General features: G+C 37.4%; 1 protein-coding gene across 4 annotated transcripts in view; it reads left to right on the forward strand.

Annotated features, from left to right (window-relative positions):
• The window catches only part of USP42 (ubiquitin specific peptidase 42), a 71885-nt gene that overhangs the window by 27091 nt on the left and 21780 nt on the right, over nt 1–23014 (forward strand). For all 4 annotated transcript variants that reach the window (XM_038539480.1, XM_038539479.1, XM_038539482.1 and 1 more), the window contains one exon: nt 1808–2008. In XM_038539480.1, the coding sequence (XP_038395408.1) occupies nt 1808–2008 (201 nt within the window). The remainder of the gene's footprint in view (nt 1–1807; nt 2009–23014) is intronic.

A 23014-nucleotide genomic window follows, 5' to 3' on the forward strand; every position in this document is an offset into this window, starting at 1 on the left:
TTCTTTGAAAGACAGCAGATAATGTAAATGCTACATTTGTTGAAACTGTGTAAATGTGGTTACATTTGTTAAAACTGATCTGGTAAAATGAGACATTGACACTTTGGTTGGTACTTCTGAGACTTCTGGATTTGGAAGCTTTGAAATGCAAAGAAGATAGATTAGTTCCGACTCAGAATGTCATTTGGCTTAGAATAATTTGGCCCTTGTATGGTTTTGCATCTTCATAGTAAATGTGGTATTGTGATGTGGTGGGTGGTGTGATTTGCTGAAGGTGTTTCAGTGGGAGGAGAGTTTATATCACAAAATAAACAATTCAGTGTTACACATAGAGTTTAAAGATTTTCACCAGCAAGACCTTCCCACAGCACTTCTTTTCACTGACTTGAACTTCCCATTACTTGCTGGGGTTCCTTTCCGTCCCTCAAGCCTTAGCTCACAGCACCCTGCCATGCCCTTTCTGGAGCCCTTGTCCCACTCTCCGCAGACTCATTTCCTTTTTCCTAATTTTGCTTTCCATTCCCACTGAACTGAAGCCTACCTTTGCATACTTATTACCCATTAATTTCTTAGTTAAAATAGAGAGCCATCTGGTGAGGCGTTTCCATCTCCCAGTAGTGCCAAGGAACTGGCAAACTTGAAAAAGTAGTCCTCAGATCAATGATCAAACTTTCCTAAATAAGTTGTTTTTGAGCTTTATACCTGATTTCTCTAGCATAGTTATCATTAATAATCTGTTTATAAATCTTGAAAATAAACATCTTTTTAGACTACTTAGAGCATACTTGTGCATGGATGGTGGTGCCCAAGAAACAGCCTGAGTTCAGAGCCTGTTTCTTTTCTGGTAAAATAAGAATGACATCACTACTAACTCTTAGAATTGAGACTGTCTGACAGCTAATAAGGAAGGACTCAATATGTGGAGTGCTGGTGGAGAGGACAGTGATGATGGTGGTACTGAATAGAAGCATCCAAGCATATGTTGTAGAGAGTGGACTCATCCTGGATTTTCTATAGATTGTGTTGGAAAATTTTTAAGTAGATCTCAAAGAGCGATTATGGTGAACTCTCATGTACCATCAGTCAATGTTGACATTTATCAACTCATAGCCAATTATACCTTCACCCATTTACTCCCCTGTCATTGTAAAGCAAATCCAAGACTTTGTATTTCATCTATGAATATTCTAGTTTGCGTATCTAAAAAATTATTTTCTAAAATTTAAAGCATCAAAAAATAAAATAAAATAAAATTTAAAGCATCTTTAAATTAAAACTCCAGCCAATGTTAACATTTCTGATTGTCAAAAAAATTTTTTTACCATTTCATTTGTTGAAATCAACATCAAAACAAGGTCTATACTTTGCATTTGGTGGATGTCTTTAAGTTTCTATTAACACACCCCCTTTGGTCTGTACTATTGAAGAAACCAAATCATTTCAATTTCCCACATTCTAAGATCCTTCTTTTAAAATATCACTTTCTTCCCTGTATTTCTGGTAGCTGGTAAAAACCTAATCTTGAGGGACTCCTGGGTGGCTCAGCGGTTTAGAGCCTGCCTTCAGCCCAGGGTATGATCCTGGAGTCCTGGGATCAAGTCCCACATCAGGCTCCCTGCATGGAGCCTGCTTCTCCCTCTTCCTGTGTCTGTCTCTCTATGTCTCTCATGAATAAATAAATAAAATCCTTAAAAAAAAAAACAAACTAATCTTGATCAGATTCAGTTTGATGTGTTGCTATTTATTTAGCTTGAGAAGCGTGCAAAGCTTTTTTTTTTTAAAAAATATTTCTTGTTTGTTTTTCTAGCCCTAGGTGATGGCATTGCTCCTCCACAAAAAGTTCTTTTCCCATCTGAGAAGATTTGTCTTAAGTGGCAACAGACTCATAGAGTTGGAGCCGGGCTCCAGAATTTGGGCAATACCTGTTTTGCCAATGCAGCATTGCAGTGTTTGACTTACACACCACCTCTTGCCAATTACATGCTATCACATGAACACTCCAAGACATGTAAGTGTTCTGGGCTATGTTACTTGTGTGGTGTTGTGGTATGCTAACCTACTTTCATTTTTTTCTCTGTAATGATAGTGAAGAATTAAGCCAAGAACTCTATGATCACTAGGAAACTGGTTTATTCTTTTAGAAACCATGGAAGAAGACTCTTAAGATTTGTATTCAGGTTTCATAAAAATCATTTTGCACCTAACTTGTCTGTGAAGTTATTTAAAAAGAAACATATTTTATCAGCATTTGCCATTTCTGAACCCCCTGCTGGCTTTCTACACTTGCTGAAAAATGTGACATTAATGTCTGTCACCAACAGCTTGGGACAAGCAGAATTAAGAAATCCTGTCTCTCCTGGCTTCTATCCTGTATTGTAAGGCTTGATTCATTTACAGGTTTGTAAGCCTTAGTGGAGAGGAACCTCTTGTTACAGCCCCCAACCTCCTGAAAATTCATACAGGACTTTAGTGTATGTGTGCGAGCTCAGTTTTCAACTAAAGGGCAGGAAATCAGTTAAAATATATCACGTCTTTAATAGGTGACAGCCAACTCAGTGGTTGACCAGTAAAATTTAGAATTTAGAAAATAACTAGTCTTTGAGGTTTGATCTTCTAAATATATTGTAAATATCCTTCATTCTTATAAACAGAGCCTCCCTGTCTTTTGATCCATATTAGTGCTGAGGTGTGTGTGCGTGCTATTCATTAATTATCAGGGTGAAAACTCCTTTTGCTGCTTCTTTTTGAATAGTCCTTTACTTGATGGAGAATTTAAACCAGTTCTTTTAAAACTGTTTACCCCTCCCCCAAAGAGCAAAATAATGCTTGTAAAGAATTTGGAAAGTACAGAAAAATTTAAAGAAACCAAAGGAAAATCACCTAGAATCTCACTGCCCAGAGGTGTTTGGTATGCCAAGGGCTTTTAAATTACAGAATGAACATTTTGTTTACCCTCATTTTCCCCCGAAATTCATAATTCATTCCCCACAGACAGCTTTCCCATTACTTTTGTGCTTAATGAAAGTAGCATGTGGATTAAAACCCAGTCCTGGCACCTGGGCCACAAGGGGCGAGACCAACAAAAAATTCAGAAGCTCCCAGTGTCCAAAGTTAGTGCCTATCTTTTATGCTATTGGTAGCTTTCATTTGCTTTCTATTGTTCCTTTATTTAGATATCTTGGGGCATGGTTATATACATGTTAGTTACATCTCTTTATTATATATGTGATTATATATTTTTCTTTGCTTAGGTTTATTGAGGTATAATTGACATACAGTAAATTGCACATACTTAAAATATATATTTGATACATTCTGACATTTGTATACTCTCATAAAACTACCACTACAGGGATCCCTGGGTGGCGCAGCGGTTTAGCGCCTGCCTTTGGCCTAGGGCGTGATCCGGGAGACCCGGGATCGAATCCCATGTCGGGCTCCCGGTGCATGGAGCCTGCTTCTCCCTCTGCCTGTGTCTCTGCCTCTCTCTCTCTCTCTCTCTCTCTCTCTCTGTGTGTGTGTGACTATCATAAATAAATAAAAATTAAAAAAAAAAAACTACCACTACACTTAAGGTATTGAATATATTCATCACCCCTGAAGTTTCCTAGTGCTCCTTTGAAATCACTCCCATCCCTTCCACCCCAGGCAACCACTGATGTGTTTTCTGTCTACTGTAGATCAGTTTATATTTTTTAGAATGTCATATAATAGAATTACACAGGCATATATTCTTAAATTGTCTGAATTCTTTCATTTAGTGCAATTATTTTAACATTCCATGTTGTTGCGTGTATCAATAGTTTTTATTGTTGAGTAGTGTTCCATTGCATGGATGGTACCGCATTTTGTTTCTTTGTTCACCTACCTATTGATGGAATTTGGGTTCTTTCTCATTTGAGGCCCTCACAGATTAAGCTGCTATGAGCATTTATAAACAGGTCTTTATAAGGACATGTTTTCTTTTCTCTTGGGTAAATATCTAGGAGTGGAATGGTTCAGTCTTGTAGTATATGTTTGTTAACTTTAAGGTAAACTGCCAAGCTGTAGTTCCCAAAGGGATTCTGGTATTTTACATTCCCAGCAGCAGTGAGTGAAAGTTCCATTTACTCTGTATCTCCCCATAATATTTGATGTGGTCAGGCTTTCCAGCCTCAAGTCATTCTGATAAGTATGTAGTATAGCAAGAACTACCCTACTGTGGTTTTAAATTGTACTTCCCTAATGAGTAATGATGTTGAACATCTTTCCATATAGTTTATTGCCGTCTGTATACTCTTGGCTAAAGTGTCTGTTCATATCTTTTGATTTAAAATTGGGTAGTGTTCTTGTTGTTGAGTTTTGAAAGTTTTTTATATATTCTGGATACAAGTCTTTTATCGGATATGTAATTTGCAAATACTATCTTCCAGTCTGGAGAAGAATATTCTCTTCACACTGTTTTTTGAAGAGCATGTTTTAAGTTTTGAAGAATTTCACGTCATTATTTTTTCTTATCACTTGTATTTTAAGTGTTATATTAAGAAATCTTTGCCTCACCAGAGGTCTCAATGATTTTCTCTATATTTTAGAAGTTCTATAGTTTTAGCTTTTATATTGGTCAGTGATCCATTTTGAGTTAATTTTTATTAGTGGTGTGAAGAACGGATCGAAGGTCAGGTTTTTCAATATTGGATATCCAATTGTTCCAGCACTATTTGTTTGAAAGATAGTCCTTTCTCCACTAAATTGTCTTGCTTCTTTATCAAAAATCAATTGGCCGTATCTATATGGATCTATTTCTGGGCTCTATTCTGTTATGCTGACACTGTCTATCTTGACACCATAAGATGGCGGTCTTGATTACTATGTATTTAAAAGTTTTGGGGGATCCCTGGATGGCTCAGTGGTTTGGCGCCTACCTTCGGCCCAGGCGTGATCCTGGAGTCCTGGGATTGAGTCCCATATCAGGCTCCCTACATGGAGCCTGCTTCTCCCTCTGCCTGTGTCTCTGCCTCTCTCTCTCTCTGTCTCTCTCTGTCTCTCATGAATAAATAAAATCTTTAAAAAATAATAATAATAAATATATAAAAGTTTTGTAGTCAGGAAAGTCGTCCTCCATGTTCTTGTCCTTGTCCTTTTTCAAAGTTGCTTTGGCCATTCTTGGTCCTTTGCATTTCCAAGTGAATTTTGTGAACTTCTACAAAAAAGCTTCCTGAGGGCAGCCCTGGTGGTGCAGCGGTTTGGCGCCGCCTGCAGCCCAGGGTGTGATCCTGGAGACCTCGGATCGAGTTCGGCTCCCTGTGTGGAGTCTGCTTCTCCCTCTGCTTGTGTCTCTGCCTCTCTCTCTCTCTCTCTCTCTCTCTCTCTCTGTCTCTATGAATAAGTAAATAAAATCTTTAAAAAAAAAAAAAAAGCTTCCTGAGATTTTGATTGACATTGTGTTGAATCTATGAATTAATTTAGGATGAGTTGACACCTAAACAGTATTATTTTCTGTCCTTAAACAAGGTGTATATCCCCATTTATTTAGGTTCTCTGTAATTTTTCTTAGCAATATTGCTTAATTGTCAATGTACAAATATAATGTGAACTTTTTTTTTTTAAGATTTTATTTATTGGGATCCCTGGGTGGCGCAGCGGTTTAGCGCCTGTCTTTGGCCCAGGGCGCGATCCTGGAGACCCGGGATCGAATCCCACATCGGGCTCCCGGTGCATAGAGCCTGCTTCTCCCTCTGCCTGTGTCTCTGCCTCTCTCTCTCTCTCTCTCTCTCTCTCTGTGTGTGTGACTATCATAAATAAATAAAAAAAAAAAAAGATTTTATTTATTTATTCATGAGAGACACAGAGACAGAGAGAGGCAGAGACACAGGCAGAGGGAGAATCAGGCTCCATGCAGGGAGCCTGATGTGGGACTCGATCCTGGGTCTCCAGGATCAGGCCCTTGGCCGAAGGCAGGCGCTAAACCACTGAGCCACCTGGGCTGCCCCAATGTGAACTTTTAATTAAATCAGATTTATCTGCGTTTCATATTTTTGGAAGCTGTCAATGGTAATACTTTTTGAAGTTTAATTTCTAATTGTTTACTGCTAGACTCTAAAAATGCAAATGATTTTTGCGTATTGGTCTTGAATCCTACAACCTTGGTAAATGTATTAATTATGGTAGTTTTGTTTGATTGTTTTAAGATTTCTTAACATTTTATATGGAGTCAGTCATGTGATCTATCGATAAGGACAATTTTGCTTCATTTCCAGTCTGCATGCTCTATTTCTTGCTATGATTCACTGGCCAGGACCTCCATTACAGTGTTGGATGGATATGATGGAAGTAGATGTGACAACCATGTCTCCTTCTTCACTGTAGAGGGAAGACATTTTAGTCTTTCACTTTTACATACGTTGTTAGCTGGGGAATTTTCATAGGGGCACCAAGCGTTTGCTTGAATGCTAAGCCAAATTTGCATTCCAGAGGTGAGCCCAGCTTGGTCACGAGGCATTATGATTTCTGTACATCATTGAATTTGCTAAAAATTTTATGTTCATGATGAATAGTAATCTGTAGCTTCTTATAATTCCTTTTTCTGATTTTGGCATCAGGGTAATGGTGGCATCATGAAATATGTTGGGATTATTTACTTCTATTTCCCGGAAAACTTTGTAGAATTTGTGTTATTTCCTACTTAAATGTTTGATAGATTTCAGTGAAGCCATTGGGGCCCTGGAGTTTTCTCATGGGTAGGTTTTTAACTACGTATTTAATTTCTTTAATAGATATAGGCCTCTTTGGGTTATCTATTTTTTCATCAGGGACCTTTGTTAGTTTGTGTCTAAGGAATTTGTCTTACATGTCGAATGTACTAGCATAAAGTTGTTCATAATGTTCTGTTCTCCCTTTTTATTCATGTAGTATTGATCTCAGAAAATCAACTCTTGGTTTCATTGTTACTTTGTTTTGTTTCATTGATGTTTGTTATCTTTTTATTACTTTTTTTCCTGCCTACTTTGGATTTAGTGCCCTAAACTAGTTTCTTAAAGGGGAAGCTTATAGGTCATTTAATTTGAGATCTTCTTTTCCATTCTGTTTAATGCCATAAATTCCCCTTGAAATGCTGCTTTACTTGTATTCCAGACATTTTGGTATTTCATGTATTCATTTTTATTCAGGTCCAGATACTTTCTAATTGCCTTTGCGATTATTTAGAGATGTGTTTAGTTGCCAGGTATTTTGAGGATTTTCCAGAAATTGTCCTGTTACTGGATTTTAACTTAATTCTCTTGTGGTCAGGGGATGTATTTTTTATTGTTTGAGTACTTTTAAACTTGCGACTCGTGTTATGCACCAGAACATGGTCTAGCTTGGTAAATGTCCCATGTGTACTTTATAAGGATGTGTTCTCTGCTGTGTTGTGTGGAGTTTCTCCATGATGGTCAATTACTTGGTAGTGTTGTTGAGGCTGTCTTCTGTTCCTTACTGCTTTTCTGGCTACTGTCAAATTTTGAGAGAGGTCTGTTGAAATCAAATATATTTGTGAATTTGTTTTTTCTTTGTTTTGTCAGTTTTGCCTCGTGTTTTGGAGCTTTGTCATTTAAGATTATTATGACCTCCTTGATGAAATGACCTATTCATAATTGACAAAATTACCCTCTTTATCCCAGTAATGTGCTTGGTTCTGAAATCTACTTTGATATAAATAGAGCCCCTCCAGTTTGCTTATGACTAATGCTAGTATGGTATACCTTTTTCCATCTTTTACCTTTAACCTATTTGTGTCTATGCTTAAAGTGGATTTTTTGTATAGATAGCCCATAATGTAATTTTTTAAACAATCTCTGCATTTTATCTTGGGGTGTAACCCATTTGTATTTAATGAGATTAATTGATAAGGTTGGGTTTAAATTACCATCTTGCTGTTTGTTTTCTCTTTGTCCTATTCTTTGTACCCTTTTTCATCTTTTTCTGCCTTTTGGAGTAATTTTATGATAATCTTTATTGGCATATTTTCTGTAACTTTGTTTCCTTTTTTTAGTGTGGCTTTAGGGTTTGTCATACTTCTTTAAATGATCAGTTTGCCTTCAAGTAATATTTCACTTGTGTATTGTAAAGACTTGGTGACAGTGTACTTTCATCTCCCCTCTCGTGGCGTTTGTGCTGTTGTCATCATACATTTTATTTCTACTTGTGTTATAATCACACAGTATATTGTTTATTTTTGCCTTAAACAAATTATAAAGGTTTTGCTTTAAATAGTTCAGATGTGTTTAGAAATCTTTTGTATTTACCTATATAGTTATCGTTTCCAGTGCTTTTTAATTCCTTTATGTGGATTTAGATTTCCATCTACTTGTTTCCTTATGGCTGAAGGACTTCCCTTAACTTTGCTTGCTGGTGATGAACTCTGCTTTTAGTTTTATATGTTTGTTTTATTCTCAGTCTGAAATGTCCTTATTTTTTGCCTTTTTAAAAGTTAACTTTTTTGTTTTGAGGTAATTGTAGATTCAGTGCATTTGTAAGAATGACACAGAGACCTCTTGTGTACCTTACCCAGTTTCTCCAGTGGTGGTAACACTGTATTTCAATATCTCAACCAGGATGTTGACATGGATACAGTCCCGATACAGAACATTTCTATCATTATAGAATCCCTCATGTTCCCCTTTTATAGCCACGCCCACTTTCTTTGTGCCCTGATGTCCTCCTTTAACCCCTAGCAACTACTAATCTGTTTTTCATTTCTATAATTTTGTCGTTTTTAGAATGTTATGTATATACATTAGGTTGTGCAGTATTTAACTTTTATGGATTTGCTTTTTCATTCAGCATAATTCTCTGAAGATTCATTTAGGTTGTATGTACTAATAATTTGTGGGGTTTTTTTTTTGTTTTTGTTGTTGAGTAGTACTCCATAGTATGGATGTACCATGGCTTGTTTTAAGCACTCATCCACAGAAGGACATCTGGGTTATGCCCAGTTTGGGGATATTATGAATGGAGCTGCTCTGAGCATTAGAGTGTACAATATACGTGTGAACATGTCTTTATTTCTCTGGAATAAATGCCTAGGATTGCAATCACTGGGTCATATGGTAGTTGCATGATTAATTTTACAAGAAACTACCAGTTTTCCAGAGTGGCTGACCATTTTACAGTCCTACCAGCAATATATGGGAGTTCTAGTTTCTGTGTATGTTTGCCAGCATTTGGTGTTATCACTATTTTTCATTTTAGCCATGTTGATAGGTAGATAATGATAACTTCTTGTGGGTTATTATTTTTTTAGATTTTATTTATTTATTCACAAGAGACACAGAAAGAGAGGCAGAGACACAGGCAGAGGGAGAAGCAGGCTCCATGCAGGAAGCCCAATGTAGGACTCGATCCTGGGACTCCGGGATCATGCCCTGAGCCAAAGGCAGACGCTCAACTGCTGAGCCACCCAGGCGTCCCTATTTTTTTTTTTTTTTAAGATTTTATTTATTTATTCATGAGAGACAGAAAGGCAGAGACATAGACAGAGGGAGAAGCGGGCTTCTTGCAAGGAAGCCCGATGTGGGACTTGATCCCTGGACCCAGAAACATGCCCCCAAAGGCAGATGCTCAACCACTGAGCCACCCAGGGATCCCACCTTCTTGTGGTTTAGATTTGCATTTCTCTAATGCCTAAAGGTCTCGAACATCTTTCTGTGTGCTTATTTGCCATCTGTATATCCTCTATGGTGAAGTACCTCTTGGCTGTCTTTTGTTCTTTATGGCATTCTTTGTTTTTATACTGTTGAGTTTTAAGAGTTCTTTATGTAATTTAGAAACCAGGCCTTTGTTGGATATGTAGGTTCCAAATAATTTCCCCCAGCCTGAGGCTTGTCTTTTCATCCTTTTAACAAGGTCTTTCACAGAACAAAAATTTTTAATTTTGGCAAGGTGTCTTACTTTTTCCTTTTATGGATTGTGCTTATGATGTCAAGTTTAAGATCCCTTTGCCTAGCTCTTGATTCTGGAGATTTTCTCATATTTTTTTTCTAAAAGTTTTATAGTTTGACATTTTACATTTAGGTCTGTGATCCATTTAAGTTAATTTTTGCATAGTGTGAGGTTAGGGTGAAGTCAATTTTTTGTCTCAAATGCCTTTTAGCCACTGCACACACCATTTGTTAAAAAGGCTATCTTTCCTCTATTGAATTGCTTTTACACCTTTGTAAAAAACCACCTGGACATATTTGTGTGTTTCTATTTCTGGGTTTTCTGTTCTATTCTGTTGAGGTATATGTCTGTCTCTCCACGTAGTTTTGCAGTTGTAGCTATGTAACAAGTCTTGATATCAGATAGAATGATTCCAGCCATGTAGTCTCTTTCAAAATTGTTTTAGCTATTCTCATTTTTCTGTCTTATCATATAAAGTATAAAATAATAGCGTCTATATCTACAAAAAAATCCCCCTGCGATTTTGATAGGAGTCGTGTGAAACCTTCTCAGTTTGGGGAGGGAGAATTGACACCTTTACTTATGTTGACATTTTTCAATCTATGAACATGGTATGTCTATTTATTTAAATCACCTTTACTTTCACCCCTGTTGTGTAGTGTTAGGATGTTTTGTCTTATTAGATTTATGTGAATTTTTTTTATTTTTTGAGGGGTTGTAAGTGGCATATTTTTAATTTTGGTATCCACATGTTTATTGCTGGCATATAAAGATACATTTTATTTTCATATGTTGATCATATCAACTGTGACCTTGCCAAACTCCATGATTAGTTCTAGGCATTTTTGTTTGTTTTCTTTTTGTAGTGTTCTTGGATTTTTCTAATAGTCATGTTATATGCAAGTATGGACAGTTTTACTTATTCTTTTTTTTTTTTTTCAGTTTTACTTATTCTTTACTGATTGGTATGCTTTTTATTTCCTTTTTTTATTTCACTGGCTAGAACTTTGAGCAGAGTGGACATCCTTGCCTTGTTTCTGATATTAAGGAAAGGAGCATTTAGTTTGATATTAGCGGTAGGTTTTTTGGTACATGCTCTTTATTAAGTTAAAGAAGCTTTCTGGATTTCTTTTTTTCTGACTTCTGCTGTCTGTCATGAATAAGTGTTGATTTTTGTCAAATCCTTTGTCAATATTAATTGATATGATCATGGGATGTTTAGTTTTTAGTTTGTTAATATGGTGGATTATACTGGTAGAGTTTCCAATATTGAGTCCTCTTTGTATCCCTGGAGTAAATTCCATTTGGTCATGATGTATAATTACTATTTTAAGTTTTTGTTTTAATTTCCCGGTACTCATCATGACAAGTACATTGCTTAATCCCCATCACCTATTTCACCATTGCCCCACTTACCTCCCCTCAGATAACCATCAGTTTGTTGCCTTTAGTTAGAGTTTGTCTCTTTTCCCTTTTCTTGTTTGATTTTTGAAATTACACATGTGAGTGAAATCATATGGTATTTGTCTTTATCTGACTTTTTATACTTAACATTTTGCTCTCTAGGTCCATTCATGTCATTGCAAATGGTAAGATTTCATTCTTTTTTAATGGCTGAATAATATACCACATCTTCTTTATCTGTTCATCAACTAATGGACACTTGAGCTCCTTCCATATCTTGGCTATTGTAAATAATGTTGCTACAAACATAGGGGTGCATGTATCCCTTTGAATTCTTTGGGTAAATATCCAGTAGTGCAATTGTGGGATCATAGGATAATTATATTTTTAATTTTTTGAGAAATCTCCATACTGTCTTCTATCTTCTAGAGTGGTTGCACCAGTTTGCATTTCCACCAATAGTGCAAGAGGGTTCCTTTTTCTCCTTATCCTTGCCAACACTTGTTTCTTGCATTGTTGATTTTAGTCATTCTGATAGGTGTGAGGTGATATCTAATTGTAGATTTGATTTGCATTTCCCTGATGGTAAGTGAGGATGAGCATCTTTTCATGTATCTGTTGGCTATCTGTAGGTCTTTGGAGAAATGTGTGTTCATGTCTTCTGCCCATCTTTTAATTGCATTATTTATTTTTTGAGTGTTTGAGTTTTATAAGTTCTTTATATGTTTTGGATTCTAGCCCTTTATTGACTATGTCATTTGCAAATATCTTCTCCCATCCAGTGGGTTGCCTTTTAGTTTTGTTGATTGTTTCCTTCACTGTGCAGAAGCTTTTTATTTTGATTAATCCCAATAGTTTATTTTTGCTTTTGTTTCCCTTGCCTCAGGGGACCTATCTAGAAAAAAGTTGTTATAGCCAATGTCAGAGAAATTACTACCTGTGCTCTCTTCTAGGATTTTTATGATTTCAGGATTCATTTTTAGGTCTTTAACACATTTTGAATTTATTATTGTATCTGGTGTAAGAGAGTGGTCCAGTTTCATTCTTTTGCATGTTGCAGTTAGTTGTGTTTTCCTAACACCATTTGTTGAAGAGACCATCTTTCTCCCATTCTCCTGCTTTGTCAAAGATTAATTGATCATATAGTTGTGGGTTTGTTTCTGGGTTTTCTATTCTGTCCTGTGTGTGTTTTTGTGTCAGTACCATACTGTTTTTAAGATTGCTTTGGCTATTCTGGGCCTTTTGTGGTTCCATACAAATTTTAGGATTGTTTGTTCTAATTCTGTGAAAAATGCTGTTGGTATTTTAATAGGGATTGCATTAAATGTGTAAATTGCTTTGCATAATATAGACATTTGAACAATATTTGCTTCAGTCCATGAGCATAGAATGCCTTCCCATCTCTTTGTGTCCTCTTCAAGGTCTTTCAACAATGTTTTGCAGTTTTCAGTCAAAGTACAGGTCTTTTTTTTTTTTTTTTTTTTTAAGATTTATTTTTTTGAGGGGGGGAGGGAGAGAACAGCAGGGGGAGCAGGAGAAGGAGAAGCCCCGCTGAGCAGGGAGCCCAATGCGGGGCTTGATCCCAGGACCCTGGGATCATGACCTGAACCGAAGGCAGATACTTAACCTGAGCCACCCAGGCACCCTAGAGTACAGGTCTTCTACTTCTTTAGCTAGATGTCTTACTATTTTCGGTGCAGTTGTAAATGGATTTGTTTTCTTAATTTCTGTTTCTGCTGCTTTGTTACTTGGGTATAGAAATGCAGCATGATTCTGTAGACTGATTTTGTATCCTGCAACTTTACTGAATTCATGTATCAGTTATAGCAGTTTTTTGGTGGAGTCTTTTGGGTCTTCTACATATAATATGTCATCTGCAAATAGTGAATGTTTTACTTTTTCCTTACTGATTTGGATGCCTTTTATTTCTTTTTGTTGTTTGATTGCTGTAGCTAGGAGTTCCAGTACTATGTTGAATAACAGTGTTGAGAGTGGATATCCCTATCTTGTTCCTGACCCTAGAGAAAAAACTCTGTTTTTTTTCCCATTAAAGATGATATTAACTGTGGGGTTTTCATACATGGCTTCTATTATGTTGAGCTATGTTCCCTCTAAACCTACTTCATCAAGGTGTTTATCATGAAAGGATGTTTTACTTTGTCAAATGCTTTTTCTGCATCTGTTGAAATCAAATAGTTCTTTTCCTTTCTCCTATGGATGTGATGTATCACGTTGATTGATTTGTGAATATTGAACTACCCTTATAACTCAGGAATAAATCCCACTTGACTGTGGTGAAAGAGTCTTTTAATGTATTATTGGATTTAGTTTGCTAGTATTGTGTTGAAGAGTTTTGCATCTGTGTTCATTAGAGATACTGGCCTGTCATTTCTTTTTTAGTGGTGTCTTTATCTGGTTTTAGTATCAGGATAATGCTGGCCTCATGGAAGGAAAACTTCCAACTTCATTCTTTATCTGTTTGTTTTTTGGAATAGTTTGAAAAGAATAGGTATTAACTCTTCTTTAAATGTTTGGTATAGGGAATCCCTGGGTGGCTCAGCAATTTAGCACCTGCCTTTGGCCCCGGGTGTGATCCTGGAGTCCTGGGATCGAGTCCTACGTCGGGCTCCCTGCATGGAGCCTGCTTCTCCCTCTGCCTGTGTCTCTGCCTCTTTCTCTGTGTCTCTCATGAATAAATAAAATCTTAAAAAAAAAAAAAAAAAAAAAAAGCTTGGTATAATTTGCCTGTGAAGCCATCTGATGGTCCTGGACTTTTGTTTGTTGGGAGTTTTTTGATTGCTGATTCAATTTCTTTGCTGGTAATATATCTGTTCAAATTTTTCTATTTTTTTTTTTTTTTTAAATTTTTATTTATCTATGATAGTCACAGAGAGAGAGAGAGAGGCAGAGACACAGGCAGAGGGAGAAGCAGGCTCCATGCACCGGGAGCCCGACGTGGGATTCGATCCTGGGTCTCCAGGATCGCGCCCTAGGCCAAAGGCAGGCGCCAAACCGCTGCGCCACCCAGGGATCCCTTTTCTATTTTTTCTTGATTCAGTTTTGGGAAGTTCTGTATTTCTAGGAACTTAATCTGTTTCTTCTAGGTTGTCCAGCTTGTTGGCAAATAGTTTTTCATGACATTCTCTTATGATTGTTTATATTTCTGTGGTGTTTGTTGTTATTTCTCCTCTGTCATTTTCATTTTATTTATTTGAGTCCTTTCTCTTTTTTTCATGATAAGTCTGGCTACAGGTTTATCAGTTTTAATTTTTCTTTTTTTTTTTTTTTAAGATTTTATTTATTTATTCATGAGAGACAGAGAGAGGGAGAGAGAGGCAGAGACACAGGCAGAGGGAGAAGCAGGCTCCACGCAGGTAGCCTGACATGGGACCCGATCCCGTGTTTCCAGGATCACGCTCTGGGCTGAAGGTGGTGCTAAACCGCTGAGCCCCCCAGGCTGCCCAGTTTTGTTTTTTTTTCAAAGAACCAGCTCTTGGTTTCATTGATCTGTTGTATTATTTTTTAGTTTCTATATAATTTATTTCTGTTCTGATTTATATTATTTCCTTCCTTCTGCTGGTTTTAGGTTTTGGTGGTGGTTCTTTTTCTAGCTCCTTAGGTGCCCAAGAGTAGATTATTTGAGATTTTTCTTGCTTCTTGAAGTAGGTCTGTATTCCTATAATCTTCCCTCTTAAAACTGTTTTCGCTGTATCCCAGAGCTTTTAAACTGTTGTGTTTTCATTTTCATTTGTTTACATGTATGTTTGATTTTTTTCTTTTATTTCCTTGGTGACCCATTCATTTTTAGTAGCATGTCATTTAGCATTCATGTATTTGTGGGCTTTTCAGATTTTATCCTGTGATTGACTTCTAATTTCATAGCGTTGTGGTCAGAAAAGATGCATGGTATGACTGGTCTTTTTTTTTTTTTTTTTTTTTTTTTTTTTAAGATTTTATTTACTCATGAGAGAGAGAAGCAGGCCTCTCACAGGGAGCCCGATGTGGGACTCGATCCCGGGACTCCGGGATCACACCCTGAGCCAAAGGCAGATGCCTAACCAGTGAGCCACCCAGGTGTCCCAACTTTGCCCAACCAGTGAGCCATCCAGGTGTCCCAACTTTTGTCTTTTTAAATTTGTTGAAGCTTGTTTTGTGGGCTAATATGTGATCTGTTCTGGAGATTATTGCATGTGTATTCTGCTGTTCAGGAAGGAATGTTCTGAATATATTCATTAAATCCATTTGATCCAGTGTGTCATTCAAAGACATTGTTTCCTTCTTGACATTCTGTTTAAAAGACCTGTTTGTTGATGTAAGTAGGATGTTAAAGTCTCCTACTATTACTGCATTGTTATCCGTTCCTTTATGTTATTAACTGTTTTATTTATTTAGGTGGTCCCATGTTGGGTGCATAAATAATTACAATTGCTATATCTTCTTGTGGATTGTCCCTTTTATTATTATATAGTGTGCTTCTTTTTCTCTTTTTACAGTCCTTGTTTTAACATCCATTTTGTCTCATATAAATATTGCTACTCAGGCTTTCTTTTGACATCCATTTGCATGATGAATATTTTTCCTAATTTGCAGGTGTCTTTAGGTCTAAAATGGGTCTTTTGACACACCTGGGTGGCTCAGTGGTTGAGTATCTGCCTTTGGCTCAGGTCATGATCCCAGGATCCTGAGACTGAGTCCTGCATCAGTCTCCTTACAGGGAGCCTGCTTCTCCCTCTGCTTATGTCTCTGCCTCTCTCTGTGTCTTTCATGAATAAATAAATAAAATCTTTAACAAAAAATAGTAAAATGAGTTTTTTTGTAGGCAGCATATAGGTGGATCTTGGTTTTTTATCCATTATGTCACCCTGTGTCTTTTGATTGAAGTATTTAGTTCATTTACATTCAAAGTAATTATTGATAGGTATGTGTTGATTTTATTACTCATGTTATTACTTGTTTTGTGGGGTTTTTTTTGTTTGTTTTTTTAAAGATTTTATTTATGAGAGACACAGAGAGAGAGAGACAGAGACAGAGACACAGGCAGAGGGAGGAGCAGGCTCCATGCAGGGAGCCCGATGTGGGCTGAAGGCGGTGCTAAACCGCTGAGCCACCTGGGCTGCCCATTTGTTTTGTGGTTGTTTTTGAAGATTTTCTCTGATTCTTGTCTTTTTTCTTGGTTTGCTGGTTTTCTTTAATGATATATTTGGATTTTTGTCTTTATTCTTGGCAAAATTATTAGTGGTTTTTGATTTGTAGTTATCATTAGATTTATATGTAACATCTACATGTAGCAGTCTAATATATGAAGTGGGTGATTAAGTTTTAACCTGTTCTTTACTCCTCCCCATGTTTTAGGTATGTGGTGTCATATTTTACATCCTTTTGTTTTGTTTCTTGGCTGATTTTTGCAGAATTACTCATTTTTACTGCTTTTTCCTACCTTCATATAATCATTTTTGGTCTTTCCACTCAAAGAGTCCCATTTAATATTTCTTGCAGGACTGGTTTAGTGCCCACAAACTCCTTTAGTTTTTGTTTATCTGGGGAACTCTTTCTCTCCTTCCATTCTGAATGATAGCCTTGCTGGATAGAGTATTCTCGGCTGCAGGTTTTTCCCATTCAGAAATATATACTTTAAATATATTATGCCACTTCTTTCTGTCTTAGAAAATTTCTGCTGAAAAATCTGATAGCCTTATAGGGGTTTCTTTTGTATGTAACTGTCTTCTTCTGTCTTGTTGCTTTTAATAGTTATTCTTTATTACTATATTTTGTCATTTTAATAACAGTATGTTTTGGTGTATATCTGCTTTTGTTGGTTTTTTTTGGGGGGGGGGGTTCTCTGTGCCTCTGAATCTGGATATCTTTTTCCTTCCCCAGGTTAAGGAACTGTTCAGTTATTATTCAAATAAATTCTCTGCCCCCTTTTCTCTTCTTCTTCTGGAATCTCTGCAATATAAACATTATTATGTTTGATGTAGTTACTGAGTTCCCTAAGTCTGTTCTCATCTTGCATAATTCTTTTCTCTGTCTTTTGTTTAGCTTGATTACTTTCCATTACTCTTCTTCCAGGCCATTAATTTGTTCCCCTGCTTTTTCCAGCCTGTTCATTCCATCAAGCATGTTTCTCATTTTGTTTATTGAGTCCTTTATCTCTGCTGTGTTATATCCCTTATCTCTGTGTTAATGGTCTCACTGATGTCTTTTCTGAAATCCAGTGAGTATCTTTATGATAATTGCTTTAAATTCTCCATCAGTCATGTTACTTATAACTGTTTTTGCTTAGATCTCTGACTGTGTCTTCTCATTTAGTCTAAGTCTCTGTGCCTGTTTCTTTGTGTTAGGAAAGTTACCATGGCTCCTGGTTCTTGAAAGTAGTGGCCTTATGAAGAAGAGGTTCTGGGGGCACCTGGCTGGCAGGCTCACTACTTAGTGGGGAGTCTGCTTCTCCCTCCATCCCTCATCCCACTGTACCTGCACTCTCTCTCATGCATGCACATTCTCTCTCAAATAAATAAAATCTTTAAAAAAAGAGAGAGAGTTCCTGTAGTGCCCAGCAGTGTAATATCCCCTGTTCCCCAAAGGCCTGGCACTTTTGGGATGTCTCCAGTGTGTGCTATGTTCATTCTGCTGTTGTATTTTGGTCACTTTATCTTTCATCCAGTTGTCTGCAGAGACTCTCTTTGCCTATTGTGGGCAGTGTTTGGTCCCTGGCTTGAATGTGACAACTTTTTTTACTATATGTGCTCTGGTCTGCTAGTAAAATGAGATGTGTTACTGCTACCACCTGGAACCAAGGTCTCACGAAACACCCTGGTGAGAAGACGTGGTGGCAGGAGTTTGGGCTGGTCTTCTGAGGAGAGGGACCTGCCACACTGGGACTGAGGGAATTGTAACTGGGAAGGGTGGTTCTTCCAGAGCACAAGGCAGCTTGGTGTAAGTAAGCAAGTTAGGTAGTGTGGGTGCTGCACTGATTCCCACAAGTGTCTCTGTGTTTATGCTGAGGGTCAAAGAGGACAGTGGTGCTGGCCAGTTCCTTCATTCCTTAGGGGGTCTCTCCCTGAACAGTTTCTCTGGGCCGTTCTTCGAGGTGAGCAACTAATCTCCCTGCTGTGTGCCCCAGGCCTTCTTCAGATGGCTGTTTGCCCTGTCTTTTCTCCAAGAGCCCCACTGGTGTCTTTGGAGCTCTACCAGAGCCAAGCACTCTGACCTTTAAAACTCCAGGGTTTAAGTGCCCTTGGTTGTAAGAACTCATGAAATTTGGACCCTTTTGCTTTCCAAGCCAGTTGCTCTGGGAATTTGTCTTCCCCACACACTGTCCCGTGTGCTAATTTGTCTCTCACCCTTCTTTGACACTACAGCTCCCTCCCCACAGCAGTTGCCGCATTTTCTCTTCCAATCTGGGTCTTTGCACTTCCTGCCTGGGTCTCTGTACTTCCTGCCTTCTTCATTTGGCTTCTTCTCCCCCTTCAGTTGTGGAGTTTGTTCTGCCATCCTCAGATTGATTATAGGATATTTAGGATGATTTGATAGTTGTCTTGTATTTATGGGGATGAGGAGAACCTAGAGTCCTCCTACTTGGCTGCCATCTCCCTTCTCTCTTCTGATCTGTAGTTATTTTTATATTTTGTTGAATTTTATTTGTAATGTTTCATTGTTTTTATGTATCTATTCATGAGAGATATTGGTCTGCAATTTTCTGCTTTTGTACCATTTTTATTTGGTTTGGTGTCAGGGTAATACTAACTTTACAAAATGAATTGGGGATATTTTTCTGTACTTTTGAAGAGATTGTGGAGAATTGATGTAAATTCTTATTTAAACATTTGGTAGAATTTATCAGTGAAACTATATTGGCATGGAGATTTCCTTTTAATGAGTTTTTAAATTACAAATTTAATTTTTGATATCTGCAGGGTCTGTATTGTTATCCTTGGTTTTGTTTCTAATACTGGTAGTTGCTATAAATTTTTCTTTCAGTGCTGCTTTTTTGTGTGTTCAAATTTTTGATATGTTGTTTTTATCATTTTCATTCAGTTCAGTGCATTTAAAAATTTCCCATGAGTCTGTTCTTTGATCCGTGGATTATATAGAAGAGTGTTATTTAGTTTCCAGATGTTTATTGGTTTTCTTATTTCTAATCTCTAGTATGATTCCAATGTGGTAGAAAACATATCTTTTATTATTTCAATTCTCTTAAATATTTTGAGGTTTGTTTTGTGGCCCAGGATATGGCCTGTCTTGGTGTATGTTCCATGAATGCTTGGAATGAATTTGTGTTCTGCTTTTGTGTGAAGGGTTCTATAAACTGACCATATCCCATTGGCTGATGATACTGCCGAGTTCTGTATCCTTGCTGATTTTCTATTTCAATCATTTATTTACAGAAGGATGTTGAGGTTTCCAGCTGTAGTTGTGGATTTCTTTATATCTGTTTTCAGATTTCTTTATATCTGTTTTCAGTTCTATCAGAATTTGGTCCTTGTATGTTGCAGCTTTGTTGCTTGGTACAAATACATTTAGGATTGCTAAATGGATGGAATTTTTATAATGTCCATTCTCTGGTAGCTTTCTTTGCTCTGAAGTCTGCTTTATCTGCTATTAATATAGCTGTTTTTTACTTTCTTTGAGTTAATAAACATTAATTATGTTTTGCATGGCATATCTTTTTTCATCCTTTTTCCTTTGGCCTGCCTACATTGTTACATTTGCCCTGAGTTTCTTGTAGATATCATATGGTTGAGCCATGTTTTTTTTTTTTTTTAAGATTTTATTTATTTATTCATGAGAGACACAGAGAGAGAGAGAGAGTGGCAGAGACACAGGCAGAGGGAGAAGCAGGCCCCATGCAGGGAGCCTGAAGCGGGACTCGATTCCGGGACCCCAGGATTATACCCTGGGCCGAAGGCAGGCGCTAAACCGCTGAGCCACCCAGGGATCCCTAAGTCAGGTTTTTTTTTTTTTTTTTTTTTAAGGATTTTATTTATTCATAAGAGACATAGAGAAGCAGAGACATAGAGGGAGAAGCAGGCTCTCACAGGGAGCCTGATGCGGAACTCGATCCCCAGACACAGGATCATGCCCTGAGCCAAAGGCAGAGGCTCAGCCACTGAGCCGCCCAGGCGTCCCTCAGTCATGTTTTTCAATCTACTGTTGCTAATCTGGGTTTTTTAATTGGTGTATTTAAGAACATTTACATTTAAGTTTATTGACAGATCAGGACTTAAGTCTGTCCTTTGTGGGTTTTTTTAAGGTTTTATTTACTTATTTTACGGAGAGAGAGACAAGTGGGGGGAGGGAAAGAGATGAGCAGACTCCATGCTGAGTATGAAGTTTGACACAGGCTCCATCCCAGGACTCTGAGATCACAACCTGAGCCAAAACCAAGAGTCAGATGCCTCTGAGTCAGATCACAACCAACTGAGCCAACCAGGTGCCTCTTTTCTTCCTTTTAGATGTTGTAGGGTTTCTTTCTTTCTTTTCTTTTTTCAAATCATTTTGTTTTTGTTGAGAGAACTTCTCTTAGTCATTCTTTTAGGGTATGTCAGCTGGTGACAAATTTTCTTAGTTTTGCTTCATCTGAGAATGTCTTGATTTTGCCTTCATTCCTGAAAAGTGTTTCCACTGTACGTAGGATTCTGGGTTGACAGTCTTTTTCTTTCAGACCTTAAAAATTGGTTTGGCACTTCCTCTGGCCTCTATGGTTTTTTATCTGAAATCTTCAGTCATTTTTCTTTTGTTTATTTTATACACACACTTTTATAGGTAAGGTATTTTTTTCTTTCACTGCTTTCAAGATTCTGCCTTTTGTTTTCAGGAGGTTAATTTGGATATATTTTGGCATAGATTTCCTTTTCCCCTGTTGGAGCTTGCTCAGCTTCTTGAATCTATAGAGACTTCTTTAACCAAATTTGTGAAATTTTCAGGTTACATTTCTTGTAATATTTTTTGAGTGCAGCCTCGTCTCTCCTCTCTTTCTGGGAATCTGATGACATGTGTGCTAGATGTTTTGTTAGAGTCCCACAGGTCCCTAATGTCCTGTTCATTTTTCCCTCAGTCTGTTTTCTCTCTGTTATCCAGAGTAGATAATTTCTATTGTTCTGTCTTCATATTTACTGCTTCTTTCTTCTGTGATCTTCATTCTTCTGTCTAGCTTACCTACTAAGCTTATTTTGTTATTGTATTTTTCATTTCTCAAGTTTCAATTTGGTTTTTTTATGTTTCCTATTTCTTTGTTGAGTCTATATTTTTTATTTGTTTCTAGTGTGTTCATAATTATTTGTTGAACCATTTTTATCATGGCTCCTTTAAAACCTTTGTTAGATAATTCTAACATCTCTCACATCAGTGTTGGCCTCTTTTTATTGTCTTTTTTCACCAGGTTGAGAAATTCTTGGTTCTTGGTATGATGAGTGATTTTCAGCTGAAACCTGGACATTTTTGCATTAGAAATTTTATGTGAAAAGAAAAAAAAAAAAAAAAAAAAAAAGAAATTTTATGTGGATCTTATCTAATGATTTTTTCAGCTGGTTTTCTATGATACCACTCTGGCAAAAGAAGTTGTATTAGAGTGAAATAGAAATCCAGCTTCCCTGTTCCATTGACACTCATGGTATATGGGACAGGGAGTTTGGAATTCCTCAGTCCTGCTCCCCGCCTGGTTTCCATTGACACCACAGTGGCTTTGCACTACTGGGTGATGATGAAAGTCCTGATTCTGAAACTACTCCAGTGGACAATTAGAGGGAGTCTTCTTTACTACCGGGGGAGGGGGATAGAAGTCTAGGCTCCTAACTTGATCTATGCTGTGGGATTTGGTGTGGTTTGTAATCACCCAGTGTGGATGAAAGGTCCAGCTCCTAATCCATCTTCTCTAACATTGTTCCAGTGGGTGAGTTGGGATGCCTCATTACAGCCTGGCAAGTGGAAGTTTAGCCTATGGACTTGGCCTTTGCTGGTCTAGGGGTCGGGGGTCGTAGTTTTTCTGTGGTTGTGGTTAGAGTAGAGAATTACTATTTAAAAGTTCACTGTCTCACTTCCTGGTCTTTTGGTAGAAGAAAGCAGGCTTTTACTGGGGCTTTGTTCTATTTGTTGGTGTTTCCAGGTTGCTGGCCTCTTCAGCCCTGGACTATAGGAGGCACAGAGAAAACCTAGGGAACATACCACAGTGTCATTCCTGGGGTTCCAGAGTCACTAGCTTGTCTTTTCCTCTCTCTCATGGCTTTCTTCTGTTTACTTTACATCCAGTGTCCAGGACTTGTGTACTTATGGAGGGAGGAGGGAAAGGAACTTCTATTCCATCTTCTCTGAAGTGAGAGTCTGTCTCATCTTTGCTTTTGAAAGATGTTTTCATGGGGTATAGAACTCTGTTGACATTTTTATCCTAATACCCAGATGTTACTGCACTGTCTTGTGTTGTTTCTGACAGGAAGTCTGTTGTCAATTTTACTGTTGTTTCTGTGTACATGTTTTTACTACGAACTGCTTTTATGATGCTCTCTTTATTACTGTTCTCAGCAGTCTGACTGGGTGGTTCCTTGTGTGGTTGTCTTTTGTCATCTTCTGTTTGGGATTTGTTGATGTTCTCAGATCTGTAAATGTACTGTTTCAAATTTGTGTGACTCTGGTCATTGAAAAAAAAAAGACTCTTATTTCTGTAGTTAGAACACTATTAACCTTTTCTGATGTATAGTTCTATGAATTTTAACACAGGTAT

The sequence above is a fragment of the Canis lupus genome, chromosome 6 (assembly GCF_011100685.1).
Source record: "Canis lupus familiaris isolate Mischka breed German Shepherd chromosome 6, alternate assembly UU_Cfam_GSD_1.0, whole genome shotgun sequence".
In the NCBI taxonomy this organism is placed as follows: Eukaryota; Metazoa; Chordata; class Mammalia; order Carnivora; family Canidae; genus Canis; species Canis lupus.